The sequence below is a fragment of the Cryptomeria japonica genome, chromosome 6 (assembly GCF_030272615.1).
Source record: "Cryptomeria japonica chromosome 6, Sugi_1.0, whole genome shotgun sequence".
NCBI lineage: Eukaryota > Viridiplantae > Streptophyta > Pinopsida > Cupressales > Cupressaceae > Cryptomeria > Cryptomeria japonica.
Window position 1 is genome coordinate 334,629,035 of NC_081410.1, and position 20,213 is coordinate 334,649,247.

Below are 20,213 nucleotides of genomic sequence, written 5' to 3' on the forward strand. Positions count from 1 at the left end.
ATTTAAAATTAATTTTTGTGAAATTGAAATTAAAAAGGGAGCGCTTGGGGTATCATTTTTATTCATTTTATCAAGTCGGCCTCTTCTTTTTTAATTTTATTTATTTTTTTGCCTTTATTTGCAAGGTCGGCCTCATGGGTAAGTGGAAGGTGAGCGCTCTATATATTGGAGGTGTTTTTTTCATTATTCAAATCATTCATTATTCCAAGTGCGATTTGGAGGGCAAAGAGGAGGTGCGAAATCTAGCTTGTGTGGAGCGAATTTCTACCAAGTGTGGAGACTAAGGAAGGCGAAATTCATCTTGAAGGCTATTGGAGAGGCATATTTCTTGCTAGATTGGAGGATAATTTCCAGATTTTGAAGACATTTGAAGGCGAATTTCCAGATCTTGAAGAAGCTAGTGGAAGATGGAGTCCTTTTCCAAGCTAAAGGGGGCCCATTTTGCTAAAGGGAGTCTTGATCTACATTTTGCCTAGCGAATTCTCCTATTTTTGCATCATTTCTTAGAGTTAATTCTCAAGAGGAGGTATGGCAAAATCATCTTGACACCCTTGTTCAAGGTTTGATTTTTTAGACATTTTTTGGAAAAATCTAAGTATTACATGGTTAATTAGGAAATGATAACTCAAGATTTATCATGAAGTTTCCTACTTAAAATCTTGAATCTTCCTTTTAAAGTTTAATTTTTAGATTTCAAGATATATTACTAATTTTGAAATGTTGTGTAGGTATCAAGATGGCGACTCCCACGCTCGAAAGATCTACAAGTCGGAAGACTCTCCTCAAGGACGATCAAGCAAGGACAAGGACGACCTTCTTCGATCCAGCCTAGCATTGACAAGGGCGACCTCCTCCAGCCTAGCATCGACAAGGATGGCCTTCTTTGGACCAACGTCATCAAGGGCGACTTCTCCAATCCAGTATTCCAAGGCGAGGTACATCAATCATCCTGCACATCAAGGACACAAGAAGTTAGAACAAGGGTTCGTTGAAGAAGGAGATAGTTCCAGATGAATTAATTAAAGCTAGCTTCTCAACAACATCAAGTTGAATATTTACCAAGTTACAAGTGTCAGACAAGGTGGCATCCTAGTCATCACTTCTCCAGTCAGTGTGGTCCACCTCAGCATTTCTAGATTCAATGTACCTAACTCATGGAAGGTGGCACAAACTCCGATGTACCTACCCCAGCTATCCATTGGTGGAATTTTCTAGAGAGGACATGTGTCCAAGCAATACAATTTTATCATTGGTCAAGCATTAAATGTTATGTAATGGTTGTAACAAACCCTAATTAGGGTTTTCATTGTTGAATCTTGGCCATTGATCTCGAATTGATCTAAGCCATCGAATTGTATTGAGGGCACTATATAAGCCCTGGCATTTCATTTTGTAAAGGCAATTTAGAGAGAGTCAGAATAGTTAGTAAGCAGTTGGAAGTATTAGAATAGCAATTAGAGTAGAGTAGAGAGAGAAGGCAAAGATTGTTGCCAAGACATTGTTGTAAAAGACTTGTAACTTCATTGAAGAAATGGTGAAATTTATGGGTCGATTCGACAATTTGCATGGTCTTTATACTTCTCATGTTTGATTTCATGTTATTAGATGAGTGGGAGAAATGTGCTTGATTGATGGTGGAATTCATATATCCATACTACTAGCAGTTTGTTGATTGCAGACTTGCCTTGCGTAGTCAACTGGAATCGTTCAACTTAAGCCTAACTTCAATTATCGCTTCTTCATTGATATGCATCAACCTGATAGTGTCTATGCCTGCAGTGATGATTTGAACATTATAAAGCTTTCCTTCGAAGATCGCACTAGCCTTGTGGAGATGGTCCAGCGATGTCAAAACAAGACTTAGTTAGAATTTCATCAAAGATCATTCATTGCTCTTACATTCTTAGTGTTCGGATTAGATCTTTTCCTCGCCCTCATCTTTTTTCCTTTTTTTCAAATCAAAGCTAGTGAAATCCTGTGTTCCAGCAATATTCAAAGCAAATCAGAAGTTCAATCATCAAATGTAAGTCCCCTTGTGATTCCAGCAAATCACATCATACCACAGAGAGCTTATCCACACGTAGAGACCCTACATACAAGAACCTTGAAGTCATCCCGATTGATCCTTTTCGCGACATCTTCAGCATTCGGAGGGTTTACTCAAGAGAGGATAAGGTACCTTTAGGTATTTTATTCTGTGTTTGATAGTGTACAAAATACACGTCAACACAAACTTGGAAGAACAATTGCCCCGAAAGGAACCGGATCAGATTGAAGAGATTTTGGACAATAGGATTGGGCGTAGTACCCAGAGCAGTAAGTATAAGGAATATCTTGTGAAGTGGAAGGACAGACTAGTTGAAGATTCATCTTGGATTTCTCATGCAGAGGTAGACCGCCTTGGTTTCCCTCTGACCCTAGCAAAGTGAGAGGCTCACTTTTTCATTAACCCCGGATGTCTGATGCAAGAGCATCCCCAGTTCACAGCAATCTTGCATCAACCAAAAACATTTTCCTTTTTGTTTTGCTTTCTGTTTGCAATTTCAATTTTCCTTTCTGTGTGTCCCGGTTTTGGCTCACCGGATCCTGTGGAGTTGGATTCTACTTGAAGACTTGATCATCTTTCTTGCTTTCAAACCACATTGCATTTGGATCACTTTCCAGCAAGATATCGCTACCGGTTTCAATGACATTTTCTTGTTACCGGATTGATAGTTCTTTGTTACCGGTTGACTAGACCTATTCTGGTGATCTTCCAGAACCCATTCTGAAGCTTGCAGAGCCTTGGGCGTTGATTTCAATGTTCCTTGGCGTGTGGCCTACCTTTTCCCGCGATCTACGTTTCACAATTTGGATTTTCCGAAGGAATCTCTTGGCGGAGGTCGACCTTGATTATTTTGCACATTAGGTCTTGTTCTTCGGGTTTTGATCCCTTTTGGGCCGACTGGATGCTTTGGATCAATATATATATTTGTAATTAGGCATTAGAATGTAATCAATCAAGGAGATAATCAAGTAGCTAGACTGTGCGTAGGAGATAGATCATAAGGTTCAAGGTCTCGGTTGTGACCTATTCTACCAGGCTTGTGAGCCGGTATGTTGTAACCCGGTTGTTACCGGTTGGATGAAATCAAATTTCATGCAATAAATCAATTTGTTCTGCATTGCCTCCATCATATCTTTGTGTTTCCATTGTGTTTACTCTTGCTGACCGGTCCGGATTGATCTCTTTGAAGTCCCTCCTCACCGGTGACTGCTTCAACATGGGCGCCAAATAGGGGTATAGGAGGAAAATTCTCAAAAGGCAAAATTCCTCCTCCATAGTGAAAATCTGCCCAAGTAGAGGGAGAGGGCACCAAAATGGCATCATGGAAGAAAAGAATGAAAAGTTAGGAATCCTCCTAGTCAAAATAGTGCTCTAGACAGATGGTGAGCGCCTAAACAAGGTTGTGGAGGAATTTTCCTCCAAGATATGAATTCCTACATCAAGGCAAAATGGCGGTCTAACTGAGGTATAGGCGTCAAAATGGGGATCAGGAGGAATTTCCTCCCAAACGAGAAATTCCTCCTCTATAGTTGAATAGCGCTCAAGATCAGGAAGGAGCGCTAAAAGCATGTTGTTGAGGATTTTTCCCTCCATGTCATAATTCCTCCTTCATTGTCAAATGGCGCCCTATTCAGGAAAGGAGTGCCAAAGTGAGGAAGAGGAAGATTTCCTACTCCAAAGACAAATTCTTGCACAGTTCAAAATCCTCCATCAATATAAAATTTCTTCCCAAGGATAAAATTGAAAATGGAATTCAAAGCAAGGGGAAATAATTCAAGAAATTCAAGTTTTTTTCAAATTCTTGCACCAAGTGAATCTAGCGCCCAAATTGAGGGTAGAGCGCCACATAGAGGTAAGGAAGGAATTTCCTTCCAAGTGTGAAATTGCTTCAAGAGATAGAAATCCCACCCCAGCAAGGTGATGAGCACCAAATAAGGGCAGAGGAGGAATTTTCCTCCAAGGCTCCATCAAGGCAAGATGGCGCCCAAGACTGAGATGGAGCACCAAAGTGAAGAGGAGGAAAAGCAAGAAAATCATTAATTCCTCCTCCAGTGACAAATAGCACCCAGACACAATTGATGTGAAATTCAGGACTCAAGGAGTTAAATATCAAGAATTCAAGAAAACTCCTTCCTCAAGGAAGAAATTCGCCCAGGTTGAAGAATTCCAAGAAAGTAAAAAATTGACTAAGTGTTGGAAATTCCTTCCCTCAAGACAAAATTTTTGGAAATAATAAAATTTGGCTAAGGCATGAAGAATTTCCTTCCTCCAAGACAAGTAGAAAATGCAAAAACATGGTCAAGAAGGAAAATGTCAATTCCAAAGAAATCCTTCGCCACCTTCAAACAGCACCAAAGGTTGGAAGCAAGACGTGAAAATCAAGGTTCAGGAAGAAAAGTTCCAAATTCAAAAAATTCCTTCCTCAAGGAAGAAATGCACCCAAGGTAAAGAATTTCAAGGCACGAAGAAAATTGGCTAAGAGAGGATTTTCTCTCTCTAGGACTCGGGACAAGACAAAATTCCTTGAACATGAAAATGGTCAATGGTTAGGAAAATCTTCCTTTAAGAAGAGTTGTGCACGAGAATACGAGAAAATTCCTTCAAGACAAAAAAAAAATCTCTCGGGAAAGATTTTTTCTCTCCTAGAATTCCAGACATGCAAGAATCCTTCAGAAGTGGAAAAGATTGTTAAAATTCTTCCGAGGTAGGAAAATCTTCCAAAATGTCTTTTGTGAGCACGAAATGGAAAGATTCTTGTAAAGGATGAGTTGGCGACACGCAAAGAGAATATTCTGTATTAATGAAGCACAACCCAAAAAATTATAAAAGTTCCTGTGACGGTGGGATCCATTTGCATTGCGACAATCTTCTAATTGCATGACAGCACGGTGGCACATTCATTGCTGGGAATGTTTGACCGGGTAGTGGCATACTTAATGCATGGCGGCTACCATATTCCAGGAAGTGATGGCTCATTTATTGCATGTTGGGTGATTTTGGATGTAGTGGTGCATTTAATGTATTATGGGTACCATTTTGAATGCAAAGGATAATAATGTAAAGTGGGCAAGATTCCTCATTAATGACTCTCCCCACTACTTGGGCGTCATGTATTTGGGAATTTATTGGTCAAACCCTAATTAGGGTATTGCATGTTAATCTTAGCCATTAATTGGTTTGTAATCTCGACCGTCCATTTACCTCTTGTAGGCCTATAAAAGGGGTTCACCCCTTCATTTGTAAAATGGGGGGGGGGGGTAATAAACAGTGATACATTGTTCTTTGATGGTGTTCAGCTAAGTTATTTTTTAGAACTTGCATGGTTTCACCTTACTCACTTGGAGTAGAATTTTATTTTCCAACCAGTTAGATGAACAAAGTTGATTGCAATGTTTTAAGGTGAAGATTACTTGCCCATACCTTTTGGTAATAGATTCTTTCTATTGACAGTGCAAGGTTGGACTGAGCTTTTGTGCATGTGCGCTTAATCTAAATTATTAGGTGAACATTGTTCTCTAATGGTGTTCATCTGTGGTTTAAAAGTCTTTCAAACACAACCTCTGAAGATTGCACCCGCTTGATGTAGTTGTCTTCTAGTGGTGAATTGAAGTGTCATCTGAAGCATTGCTATCTATTGAGGTCTTAGATTTACCTTCGTCTTCCTAAACCCTTTCCCCTCTAAATTCAATTCATTCCAGTTTAGTTCGTTTGAAGCAAAAGCATCACAAAATTGCTATATCCGATGATAAAGTTCCAGCCACAACAAAGAAGTGAAAGAATGATCCAAACGTAAGTCCCCTTGGATTACCAACAAACATCAAAGCCAAACGAGCCTATATCCATTAGAAAGTTGCTAGTGTGCAGTTGGAACCTTGGCGTCAATGTATGATCTTCCTGCACTCTTAGCATACATCTGATTTTGATCAAGAGAGGATAAAGTGACCGTTGGAAAACTTTATACTATGTTGGTGTGATCACAAAACACCCGGCAACAAGTCCCAAGGAGAATCATTTAAATGAACTCTAGCCCATATATATTAATGTCTACAGCTGTAATTTTCTTGCAAACATGCAGCTGAGTGACTGAGTCCAAGAATTGCAGCTTGTGATTTTTTAAATGGTTAACATACTGTCCAACAATGAGAAGGGATTCCAAATTTCTGCTCTCCTAAATGAGTCTGCCACAATTGTAATTTCCATTGACAGATCCCGTGGCTCTATAATCAATTTAGTAACATTGCTTACCTTCCAAAATTCAGCCACTATTGGCTAAACACTCTACAGCCCAACATCATTCTTTGTGAACCATGGATAAAGGAGATGATCTCAAAAGTTGACTGGTGAGGAACAATTCCTCCAAGTTGCAAATCATGAATTTTTCAACATCGAATTTGGTAATCCAGCTCTTCCAACCAGATTGAGATCTTTAACAAAGGCCTCTTATCCTGCCTAATTATTTATAGCATGTCCATTGCTTAGAGAATATGCAAGTTTGAGGATACCATTTATATCTCTTTGCACTCCATCTTCTTGTGCGGCCATCAATTGTACCCAACAGCATGGAAAATGGCACGCAAATGCTTATACTTTAGAAAACAAGTGATATTTGTAATCCAAGTAAACAACTTATTATTGATGCATGTATTTTTTGGTGAATCTAAAAAACTTATGTTACCAAAATTGACTAATTGTTCTACAAAAAATTGCTAACTAGCAAATCTAATTCTTCTAGTGAGATATCACATGTCAAAAAATAGCCCAATCAAAGATTAGCAATGTGTTCCACATTAATAAATTCTTCTTGTGTTCCTCAAAAGACAACTAATCTTCAGTTTTTGAGTTAACTTTATGTGTGCTCCTCATTTCCAAGTAATATTTATTCCAAACTTCATCTCAATTCAAATTTTTATCATGGGAAGAACACTAGACATAAGTAGCACCAACTACACTAAAACGGATCAAAAGCTAGAGAGATTATTAAAGGACTTTCTTTAGGCTTCCTGTAAACAAGGAAAAGGGTTTCACAAGGTAGTTGTGTAGTACTTTTGTTACCTTCCACATGACTCTAGAGAACTTGGACTTATAGACTCTCATTGGCAAGGCTTTACTTTGGGTATTGTTGATGTGTTTTTTATGACAGCGCCTAACACAGAATAAAGTTGCCTAATGGTCACTTCATCCTCTCTTGATCAAAGTACAATTGCATGCTAAGATTGCAAAAAGTTCAAACAATTGACTCCAAGGTTCCTTTATGCTACAGGCGTGACTTAGTTGGTGGATGTGATATGCTGATAATCCAAGGGGACTTACATTTGAATCGTTCTTTCACTCCTTTTTTGTCGCTTGGAACTTCATCATCGAATATGGCAAATTTGTGATGCTTTTGCTTCAAAATCAACTGAAACTAAAGGGGAAAGGGTTAGAGGATCTAAATCAATTCCTAAGGGCAATGATATCAATGAATAGTACTCTGGTGGACAAATTCCAAATAAACCAAGCTCTGCTTCACCAAGTTCAACTACAACTCCACAAGAACCGGTGCAATCTTCTGAGGATGTTGAAGGATTTTCACATTGAGAAAGTGCATTTGAATACCCAACACAACGCAATCGAAACGACTATTCACAATCGAACTTAGCACAAATTTGGTGGCTCGGGCTAACTTTACACTGCAAATTACAATCAGCAAGATGCAAAAAGTATGAACCATGGAAATTCATCAAACACCATTACGTTTTCCATTGAAATCAAAGCACTATTCTACTTCTACTCTATGTAAGAAAGGTGAAACCATGCAAGCTTTGAAAAATAACTTAAGTGGACACCATCAGAGATGAATGTTTCATTGTTATTATCTCAAAACTTATCACAACAATTTCATACAAATCTCCCTCTCTTTTACAAATGAGGGGGGTCACCCCTTTATATAGGCTTCAAGCCTTGGCTACATGCAAAACCCTAATTAGGGTTTCTCCCTAAAAGATTCCCCACACATAATGCAACAAGGTGGGAATCAACAATAAATATCCATTATGCCCATACACAATTAATTCCATCCCACTAAAATTAATTACATTCCTGCCAAAAATGGCATCCATTGTGCATTGAATGCACCATCATCCATCAAGCTCCCCCAATAAATCATAAATGCAATAAATATGCCTCCATGCAAAATCACTCCATGATGCCATAAATGCACCATCATCTCCTGAACGTGACGGTTGCATGCAAAAAGAATCTATCATAATGACTTAAATGTAATGACTACATGCAAAAGATGCTCCATTAATTCTTCATGCGTTGACCCGATTGCCACTTGGCGAGAAACCCTTGGAGAGAAAACTTTATCTGGGAAGAATTTTCCTGAGATTTTGAATTTTCCTTTCTTGGAGAGGAATTTTCATCAATTCTGCACATTTCCTATTTTTTAGGAAAAATTTTAAATCAGGGTTCCTCGATCAAAGAGAGAGAAAATTCTCTCACGACTCCAAATCTATCATCGTTTTGCAATTTGGATGATTTTTGACGCCCAAAAATGGATTTTTAAAAATTTTACCCAAGGGAAAATTTCTTGTTCAATTCACCCTTGCCTTGGAAAAACAATTTCAACTTCAATTCATCCCGGCGTGGAATTCATGTTGTGAAGGAAATCTCCTTTGGAAAGAAATTTGTTCCTTACCCCTGAGGAAGGTAATTCTTCATGCCTTAGCCAATTTTCATGATTTCCAAGAACTATACCCCGAAGGAAGGAATTTCCAACACTTAGTCAATTTTTCACTTTTTCCACGAATTTTGTCCTGAAGGAAGGAATTTCCAACACTTAGCCAAATTTTCACATTTTCCAAGAATTTTGTCCTAAAGGAAGGAATTTCCAACACTAGTCAATTTTTCAACTTTCCTAGAATTCTGTCATGAAGGAAGGAATTTCCAACACTTAGCCAAATTCTCATCTTCCTGAAATTTCTTCTTCTCGAGTGTAATTCTTCCCTGAGGAAGGAATGTTTTGAATTTTGAACCTTTATTCCTGAACCTTGACTTTTACCTATTGCTTCCAACCTAGGACACATTTTGGAACTGGAGAAGAAATTATGGAAATATGTTCCTTAAGGAAGGAATTTTTTGTGCTCTTTGAATTCATCATGTTCGCGGGGAGCTTTTTGACCAATTTTTCACATCTATTTTTTAGGAACTTTCCTAAAATTTAGGATCCAAGTTCAAGAGAGAGAAAATTCTCTCACGAGTCCAAACTTGCAAAAATTTTCAAATTTTGATGAGATTTGGTGTCTAAAAATAAATTTTTCATAATTTTTATTGAAGGGAATTTTTTGCTTTTTCATTCCCTTCCTGACCTCCAAATTCCCCTTTGCCTTGGAAAATTTCCACTCTTGGGCATGGAATTCACCTGGTGATGGATTTTACGTCGTTTCACGAATTCCATGCCACATGGATTTTGGCGCCTTCCTGAGTCCTTGGACGGAATTTTGACCTAGTCTTGGTTTTACGTAATTTCATGAATTCCATGGCACATGGATTTTAGCGCCCTCCTGACTCCTTGGACGGAATTTCGACCTGGTCTAGGATTTTACGTAATTTCATGAAGTCCATGGCACATGGATTTTGGCGCCCTCCTGACTCCTTGGGCGGAATTTTGACCCGGTCTTGGATTTTACGTAATTTCATGAATTCCATGGCACATGGATTTTGGTGCCCTCTTGACTTCTTGGGCGGAATTTTGATCTAGTCTTGGATTTTACGTAATTTCATGAATTCCATGGCACATGGATTTTGGCACCCTCCTGACTCCTTGGGCGGAATCTTGACCTGGTCTTGGCTTTTACGTAATTTCATGAATTCCATGGCACATGGAGTTTGAAGTGATTTTCCGGACTTGTGATTTTCAAGCTTTCCATTCCTGGACTGAATATCCACACAACGCCAAATTTTGATCACTCTGCCTACTCTTTGACTTTCTGGATTTAGAAATGATCATGCATATCTGGTCTTCAGTGTCAGCCTGCAAGGACCTACCACAAGTAGACTTACCAAAAATAGAAACTTTTTCAAACTGTCAGCATTAGAGTAAAACAGGATGCAGGGACACTTTCTAAAAATGGAAAATTACTAAAAATGGTAAGTTTGATTTTTGGCAAAATTAGACCGATCCAGGAGGCAATGAAATCCCTAAAAATAGGAACTTTCTAAAAATAGAAAGTTACTCGGAATTCGCTCAAATTTCACTAGGAGGTTCTTTGAAGGGTCCAGATTGCAGTGCAACATTCGGTTTTCTCAAAACCCTAAAAAATCCCTAAAATCTAGGAATGAAGGCAAGAAACCCTAAAACAATCAAAACAAGCCCTAGACTTAGCCAAAATTGCTCAAATGAAAAGCAAAATTAAACCCACACACTTGCAGAACTGGACGAGACTGACGAGACTACTGCAAAAAGACCCCAAAACCGAAAGCCAAAAGACTAGGAGGGACTAAAAAGTAGGGGGTTCACATTTTCAATGGGGTGATGTTTGAAAACGTCACAAGAGGTACCAAATGTGAAATTAGAGCCCTAGAGAACAATAAAGCCCAAAAAATTCTTTTGGCATTGTATCGCTTTTAGCACTCCACATAACAAACAAGTGCGGAAAGGCCTTGGCTATGCAAATTCAAAGAAATTTTGTTGCCAAAAGTATCTAGAAAGCTTGGGAAGCCATTTGCCTTGGCTTATTGGAATGTGAATGATTCTAGAATTGGGATTTCCATCAACCATCAATCTCTTCAGTGGTCTCTTGTGATTACCCACCATGATAGGCCCCTTGCCAATGTTTCCTAGGCTTATGCCTTGAAGTTTTTTCACCATGGGATTTGCCTCAAACATCTTTTTTAAATTCACTAAGCATTATAAAGCTAAATACAAACTTGACAATCAACATTGTAAAATTTAAATCTTTTCAGTGTGGAGTTAATTCCTCTAGAAATAATTCACAAGGTTGGAATTAGATGGACCAAACCCTACTACAATGATCAGAACTAACATCTAGACATTCCTAGAAATTGTTAGCCTCATCAAGATTATTCATGGCCTTCTTGTTACCCACCCATGGTTCAAAAACTCAATAACAAGTGAAATCTTCAATCCACTACCATTCAATGGTACTACAAGTTTCAAACGGTTTGGCCTACCATATTGGAACTAAAACTGCCTCTTTTCGCTTGTTATCTCCTTTATAGAGTTTTCCCATTAGATCTCATCTTATCCATCTAGGTCTTTTCACTCCTATTTGTCCTTTTTGTGGGCATCCTGAAATGTTCAAGCATCTCTTTTGGTTTTGACTAGCATTATTTCAAAGTGAAAATTTTATTTAGTACATGATAAGATAGGAAAGTTGTTCTATTTTCTAGAGTGGTTGTGGATGTTCACTTTTCGAAGTAGACGAAAGCCATGCTATGCTCCAATGTATGCTACCAATTCAGATTTATGCTAATGAAGCTTCTTTGAATTCTCACTTGCAAACTTTTACTGAGCATTGGGCTAATGCTTTATGTACTACTCTTCATCTACCACCATCACCTACTAGTACAGATGCTTTCTCTCCATGTAGATGTTGTTTAGGACAAAGTCATAATGTTAGTTCTAGATGAGGCTCTCATGGATCACCTCAAAATAGAGGACGTGATTGATTCCCCCAAACCCATGCTAGTCTTCTACTTCTGAATGATGGCAATCCATTTGGCATGATGTGGCAATCACCTTCGGCTATCTCTTGCAATGTCTCCTATTTGCATTGTTCCTAATTATCAAGAAGAAAAAAAATAGAACATCACTACAACTTGGAAGCCTATTCATAGTGGCCAAAATCTCCCACATGGTTGGGGAATTCTCTTGATAGAGACCCTCATCCCACTAGAATTGCTTTACCTCCATAGCAGTGTGACAGCTTTTGTTTTCTAGCTCAACTAGGCCCTAACACATCAAATCCAAAGGCAACATACATCTAAAGAGAATGTACATGCTTGTTTATGTTCTCCCATGCCTCAAACATGGATTTTGACATTTGCATGCAATTTTTCACACGTTTTCGCACAAGAATGTTAAAGGAATGACAACTACAACCAAAGAGTGATGGGTTTCTTCAAGAAATCACAATTTTACCATCTTGAGGCTTTTTATTGCAGGTTGAGCATCACAACAAGAGACCTTTACATACCAATTGACTAATCATAAAAAGGGTTGTTCTTTGAACCAATCTTCTAGTTAATGATAGTTTCCAAGTTATTCTAGGGAATTAAACTTTGTTAGTCTAAACCAAAGAAGCAATAGTCTACCAAAATTCGCGATTATACCCAATTAATCCCGAATCTTGAAGCCAATTGATTTATTCCTTGATAAAATCCCAATTCACAAAAAAATCATTAACCCAATTTATTTATTTTAAATCGCATTAAAATCATGTTAATAACCCAAAAAATGGCAAAAAAAGTGAAAAAAAAACATAAAACTCGCAAAACCCTAGAAAAACTCATGAAATTACTAAATTGCTCAAAAATAGGGCTGATCCAAGACGGAAATAGAGTCAATGTGGAATGAACATTGAGATAGTTTGTTATTTTGTCCCTTAGTGTTCTTTCTAACCTTTGAAAATCCCCAAGTAAAGAAGTGGGAGGAGCAATGGCGGTTATCAACCGAATTTGAAAGGGCCTCAATCATCCTAAAAAATGCGGGGCACATGAGATAGTGTAGAAGCAACTGACAAATCTGCTCTAAATCGCGGCTTCGATATGACTCAAGCTCTTTCCACACCCCGCCCCATGAATTCCGTTGCAAACAAGTATATTATTAATATTGTACACTAGCTTTAAAATTAATACTATCATGCACTATTATATATGGCACTTTGATGGGGAAGGAGCGAACCCACATAGTTTATAATTAATCCTATAAAGTAGTTTTATAATTTAAACTATTATAAACTATGAATATATATTAATAGTTATATAATAAACTATAAATTAAAAATAATGTAAAATTTATAATGTACATATTCAATTTTATATATAATATATGTATTTTTTTGATGGAGGAAACACGGGTTTTTAGCTTGGTCTAATCCCAAAGATACCACTTACAGAGGATCTCTTCCCACGAGGCCATTTCTAGGGGGTCATCATTCCCCACACTTCACTTGTTCAAACCCGCGAAATCAATGGCCCAATGAAGGCAGAAGGCCTACGAACTCAATAGCCTAGCAAGGGTTTGAACCTTGGTGGCTGCCTCACCAATGGAGTGTTTCTACCACAACACTAAACATCTGAAGACATATAATATATACAGATATAGATAGATAATTTTTAATTTATATTTGATATAGTTATTTTTTGCTAAAACACGGACATACTATTCATTATGTGAGCAATATATCCAAAGTGCTCAATGAGATGAATCTGAATGACAACAAACTAGCTAACATACTTGCATTAAAACAGACTCCAACACAATCATTAAAAAATTTCTCTACCTAAACTAGTAGTTGCAAGCTAGGTATTGCCAAAACCAATGGCTTGCTAATCTTTTACTTCAACTAAACAAATTCCCTTTGTTGAATTCTACCCCATATAAAAGACTTACCAATTTCCATCAAGCAATATAAAGCATTGCAACTGTGGAATATGATTTCATAAGCTTTTTCAAATATTGAACTACCCCTAGAAAATTCCTTGTCTCGATCACAAATGAAAGTCTTGGATCACTTCAAAATGGATTCCACTTTTACTAAATTCATAACAATAGCAAGATCGTTGTCTGATAAATTCCGATCTCAGCTACTTCTTAGATTTAGCTAATCTTTGATTTCAGACTTAGACAACCATTTGGCGTATTTGGTGAAAGACCTATTAAAAAGTTAACTGAACATTTGCCTATATAATCAGCAATATGAATATAAACAACAAAACCTATTTCTACAATTCATGGGTTAAACTCATTTTATTTACTCTCTATATCTCTATGCTATGGAAATGCCCTTAAGTTTTAAAACAAAAAGTAGTTTGTATCTATTTTTCTACGATTTTTCATGTTTTTTTTAAATCCAATTTTTTACCCATTTTTTCAAAAAATCTTTTACTTTTGGTTTGCCATTTTTTTCCCCTAGAAGCAATCCAATTGTGGAATATGATTTGATAAGCTTTCAAAATAATGAACAAACCCTACCAAACTCCTTGCCTCAATCACAATGAAATCCTTGAATCACTTCAAAATGGCTTCCACTTTTACTAAATTCCTAATAGTAGCTGGAATGTTGTATATTAAGTTTTGATCTCAGTTACTTCATAGACTTGACTAATATTTGATCTCAGACTTAGACAACTATTTCAACTGAATATTTGCCTAAGTAATCAGTAATATGAATACAAACAACAAAAAATTAATTTCAACAATTCAAGAGTTAAAGTCTATATTTTATTTGCTCTCTATATCTCTATGCTAAGGAAATGCCCTAAGTTATAAAAAAAAATTGTTTTTCTCTTTTTCTACAATTTTCTATTTTATTTTATTTTTTTAAATCCGATTTTTTCAAAAAATCTTATACTTTTGGTTTGCTGATTTTTTTCCAAAATGATTTTTGCTGCTATTGTCTGAACTACAAATGACAAATATATCATGCTTTGCAAAGTAGGGGTTTTGTATTGCACATTTGCTTGTCATGGTATGTCTCCATGGTGATTTGTAGTGATTCAAAGAAGTGTATAGTCACAGTTGTGTGCTTTCTTTCTCCACATTTGCTAGTGCAAATGTAATAGGGTTAGATGAAGTGTCACAACTTATAATGCATTATGAGTGAATTGGGGGAATCACAACGTCTAATGGATTATGAATGCATTGTAATGATTTTTGTTTTATTGTATATTCGTTGTTTGTAGTTCCAAGATGGATTACTAAGTATGTCCATCACATTTGATGTAATCTCTTGTTTTCATTTTAATGTAAATCTAGTTCTACGGATGCTATGGCCGACTACATTTCTTTCATCTTTGTTCTTCATGATTGTGTTGCCCAATGGAATAGGCATTGGTCCACCTTGGTGAAGGACCAATCAATCTTCCATTTAAATCATCTTCTACCTATTAGCTATAGGAATAGATTAAGCTTGGATTAGGTTTCGCAAACTATTTATGGTTCATTATTATAAATTAATGCATTACTGCAGCTTGTCATTATGTAAGAGGTGATCAATGAAAACATCTTAATGGATTATAATGAAGCTGATGTATGTAGGTGCATGAACAAAGTGTTATCAATTATATAGAGATCATTGCAACTAGTTACTCTTGACCTAGTGATACTTATAGGGATCAGGTCTGCAATATGGATAAAACTATTATTTTTTTTATTTGTTTGTTTTGTTTGATTTGAATGCCTATTAAGGCATATGTCTAGGAACAGCCTCTTGACATTAAGTTGAACTCAAAGAGTAGGAGAGATTACCCACTCTAATTATTAGCCTTTAATTGTCCCCAATTTGTTGATGAGCCTCTATTTACCTTCTTGAAAACAAACCTTTGGCATTGAAGGTGGAGAAAAGCCTAGAATTTGCAACGGTGCTTTTGGGACCTAATAGTTGCCATGTTGTAGCTTTTTGCATCATGGAAAAGGCTATAAGCATAAACATTGAGCTTTGTATTGATGCTTTATAGTTGATTATTGTGATCATTATCTACTCTTATATTTTGTATCGCTTTTTGTATGCTTTTCCTGGTTATGTACCCCAATAGAATCCTCCACTAGTTAATCTTAAAAAAAAAGCCTTTATTGTACTAATGCATATCTATCTTGACCTAAAGTTACTAAAGATAATACTTAATAATCTTGAAAAGTCATTTTGTATGACTAATATCGATAGCAAACATAATGCACCATCTTGCATGACAAAAACATTCTATAATTTTTACACATTCACAACTAAGTAAGAACCTAGTAAACTAACAAGTGCTCGAATAATAATCTTGAAAACAATAAAAATAGACATTTTGTATGACTAATATAGATAGCTAATATAATGCACCATCTTGCATGACAAAAACATTCTATATTTTTCTACACATTCACAATTGAATAAGAAACTAGTGAACTAACAAGTGCTTTTATTAAATTCAATGAACCACTAGTAAATTTTTGCATTCAATAATAATCTTAAATCAAGCAATGAATTTTTCAAAAAATATAAATGTTTGTAAGTTATTACAAATATGAATATTGACACGACACTAACAAGCCATAAGGAAAATAGTTTTTGGATCTTGATTGTGTGCAAGATTTTTAATCAATATTTTGGATCACACTCTGTGATCCATCATCAGGATGAATGAGGGTTCAAGGAGACGAAACTCTCATTCATCCTGATGATGGATCACGAAGTGTGATCCAAAGCATTGATGATTAAAAATCTTGCACACAATCAAATCTAGAAATTGTTTTCCTTACTATCATGGATTGTGGAAATTTAATAGAATTGACTAACAAGCCATGTCACAAAAAAAAAATTCAACCAAAGGAAATAACTATTGTGGCAAGAGGATTAAAAATATAGATAAAGAGATTGTTACCTAGATCTAGCAGCTTGTTCCGTGCTGCATTTCTTAGAGAAACTAAGCAAGTTTTTCCACTATACTTTTTATTGCATACATTGTATCCCTGTCTAGTCATAGTGAATAAATAAGAACTATGGACAAATACTATGTCCTTGCCAAAACAAAATTATAGAGAACATTAGAAATATTTATTAGAATGAAATATTAAAGAAAAACAAAATTCACCTTGAACCTTGAAATTTTATTATGAAGTTTTGTCAAAAGATTAGTGATCAATATACTAGCCCATGGGTTCACGCCTTGTCTCCTAGATGGCTTTCCACCACCCATTATCTGCAAAGAAATAAAAATTTCAATATCAAATTTACTAATATTTTGAATAAATTCCACCATAGAAATAATGCTTCCTATACTAAAATACCATTTATTGCTTACAAACTTAAATATATAAAAGCAGAAATATACATCCATAAAAAGTTGAGCCCTTGTATTCACCCAATATAAATGTCTCACACCTAAACATCATTACTAATTTCATCATACCCACAATTTTCGTCTGTATTACCTATTTCTCTCAAATTGGCCCCTATCCCCATATGGGTTTGGTACACGGCCAAGCATTTTTTAAATTTTTTGATTTTTTTTAAAACCTTTAATTCATAATATAGGGGGTTATAATGTTACTTGTTTTATAAAGTTGCAAAGTTATAATATCTTTTGTCTTTTGGTGTATTCATACAAAATGGCTAGTAATTCTAGTTCAATAGTTGCTCCACCTGCAAAGAGCTTGTTTAAAATTGGCATTGGCATTGTATCCAATGTGGGAATGAATATATGAGTTTGTATAATTAACTGAAAACTCATTTATGTGCTATTTCGAACCCAAGAATATGAGTTTGTCCAAGACCAAAAAAGAGTTGTCAAAGCAAAAAATAATGGGATATATCAAAGAACAAGAAGATGTTGACATGGTGTTGTGACGTATTCACACATCGCCCCATTACAAATGGGGACCCCTACTTTTTTTTGCTTTCTGGGGTTTGCTTTCTAGGTGTTTAGGGTTTGTCTGTTAGCCTTTGCATTTTGAGTGTCGCCAGAGGATCAATAGGATGGTAGGCTTTGCTTGAGCCAAGGGAGTCAGCAGGTGCCCCAGAATTAGGGTTTCTTTGAGAGTCTTATTTAAGGCCTGGTTTTGCTCTTGTTGCTAATTGTGTCTTGCTTTGTGAGTGGGTATCATCCTTGAAGGTCTGAGTTAGGTCGAGTTGGTGAGTGATGAAGTCTGGAATGTCATCCTGATCTTCAAATACCCTGAAATTTGGTTAAGTCTGGAATGCCCTGATCCTAAAATTTGGCTAAGTCGGGAATGTCCTGATCCTGAAATTTGACTAAGTCTGGAAAACTGAAGAATCCTCCAAAAACTAGATTTTGCAATATAACTCTTGGAGGTCCGAAACCATTCTCAAACATCCTGAAAGTATATATGGAATATAACTTAAAGTATAAGAAAGATACTTAAATGTTATATTCCATAAAATGATCCTGACGGAGAGTTCAAAAAGTCAAATTTCGCTCCTGACCCTTCCAAAGGGTCCAAAGCAAAAATCGCTCCTGACCCTTCCAAAGGGTCTAGAGCGAAATTCTCCATAAGACATTTTACTTTGACAAAAACCTAGAACTAACACATTCCCAAGCTTGAAGGAAGGTAAAAACGCTTGTTTGAATGTAGAAATGTGAAAATGAAGTCAAGGATCCAAACCAAAAAGTGATTTTCGCTCCTGACCCTTCCAAAGGGTCCAAAGCGAAAATCTTTGTAGCTCTCATTTCCTTTCAAATTTTGACTTAGTGTTGGTTTCTAGGGCATGTTGGGGAATGAATTGGTATGTTTTTGCCTTGTGAAGTGGTTTGAAGCTTGAAAAATGAGCAATTTAGCCAGGAATGAGATTTTCGCTCCTGACCCTTCCAAAGGGTCCAGAGCGAAAATCTTCCCAAAGCACATTTCATCTTAAGTTTGGCTAATTTGTGATTTGCAGGGTACCTTGGAAGGAAGCTTGGACATTCTCATTGCCTTTGAAAGGTTTGAAAGCATTGAAAATGAAGGATTTTGGACCAAAAAAGGAAATTTCGCTCCTGACCCTTCCAAAGGGTCCAAAGCGAAATTCCTAAAAGCTCTTAATTTTGCAGTAAAGGAAATCAAGTTTTGATTTGTTATGGCATCGATGGAAAGAAAATGACTTACTTTTGCCTCTTGAGGTTGTTTTGGAAAGTGGAAATGAAAGATTTAGCCCAAGAAGGTATTTTTGCTCCTGACCCTTCCAAAGGGTCCAGAGCGAAAATCTCTCTACGACACATTTCTTGCCTTATTTGGCCAAAATTTGATGTCCAAGGCATGATGAGATGAAGTATGAACATGTTGAAATCCTTGGAGATGATTAGAAGATTGTGGAAATGAAGGATTCTAGCCAAAAAGGTGAATTTCGCTCCTGACCCTTCCAGAGGGTCCAGGCCGAAAATCTCTATAGGAGACATTTCTTGCTCAGTTTGGTCAAATTGAAGTGTCAAAGGCATGGTGAAAGGAAGAATCAACAAGATGAAAACCTTGGGCATGTTTAGAAATGAAGAAAATGAAGGATTCTGGCAAGGAAAGGCAAAATCGCTCCTGACCCTTCCAAAGGGTCCAGAGCGAAATTCCTTATAAGCCTACTTTTTAACCTTTCTTGGACATGAAACCTTGTTCCTAGGGGAATGAAGGATGAGATTCTACCTTGCAAAGAAGTTTCAAGTTGAAAGAATGATGATTTTGGGTCAAGAATGAGATTTTCGCTCCTGACCCTTCCAAAGGGTCCAGAGCGAATTTTCTCAAAATCTATCTTTTCCCTCAAATTTATGCCAAATCTAGTGTGGGTAAAGATTAGAGGTGTCTTTAGGCATGTCCTTGAATGGTCAATAATTATCAAGTTTGAAGGAATTAAGCCAAATGATGAAAATCGCTCCTTACCCTTCCAAAGGGTCCAGGGCGAAAATTCTTCAAACACCTATTTTCCCTTGCAAAATCAAGTCAAACTTGGGCTGGACGTGAGAGGAGAAGTGTTTTCTAGCCTTTTGAGGTGAATGCAACTTGAAATGATGGAGGAATAAGCCTAAATTACGAAATTCACTCCTGACCCTTCCAAAGGGTCCAGAGCGAATTTTCTCTAAATCACCCTTTTTCCCAATTTTGTGCCAAGCCAAGTGCTAACTAGGGTGAGTTTTGATGGGAGAGGTCCTCAGGAATGACTTTGACTTAGCAATGATTATCAAACTTGAAGGAATTGAGCCAAGAAGTGATTTTTGCTCCTGACCCTTCCAAAGGGTCCAGAGCGAAAAATCCTAAAATCTACCTATTCCTTTCAAATTTATGCTAAGCTATGCCTAGACAAAGATGGTAGAGGTCCTTGAGGTTGCCCTTGAATGGATTTTTGTCTCCAAAAATGATGATTTTGGGCTAGGGGAAGAAATTCGCTCCTGACCCTTCCAAAGGGTCCAGAGCGAAAATCTTTAAATCACCTATTTTCCTTGTAAGTCTAGTCAAACGTTAGGTTTTCGTGGCTTG

General features: G+C 36.8%; 1 protein-coding gene across 2 annotated transcripts in view; it reads right to left on the reverse strand.

Annotated features, from left to right (window-relative positions):
- The window catches only part of LOC131044238 (mitotic checkpoint serine/threonine-protein kinase BUB1), a 159,078-nt gene that overhangs the window by 18,415 nt on the left and 120,450 nt on the right, over nucleotides 1–20,213 (reverse strand). For both annotated transcript variants that reach the window (XM_057977528.2, XM_057977535.1), the window contains 2 exons: nucleotides 16,850–16,957; nucleotides 16,640–16,727 (listed from right to left, as the gene is read on the reverse strand). In XM_057977528.2, coding sequence (XP_057833511.1) covers nucleotides 16,640–16,727; nucleotides 16,850–16,957 — 196 coding nt within the window. The remainder of the gene's footprint in view (nucleotides 1–16,639; nucleotides 16,728–16,849; nucleotides 16,958–20,213) is intronic.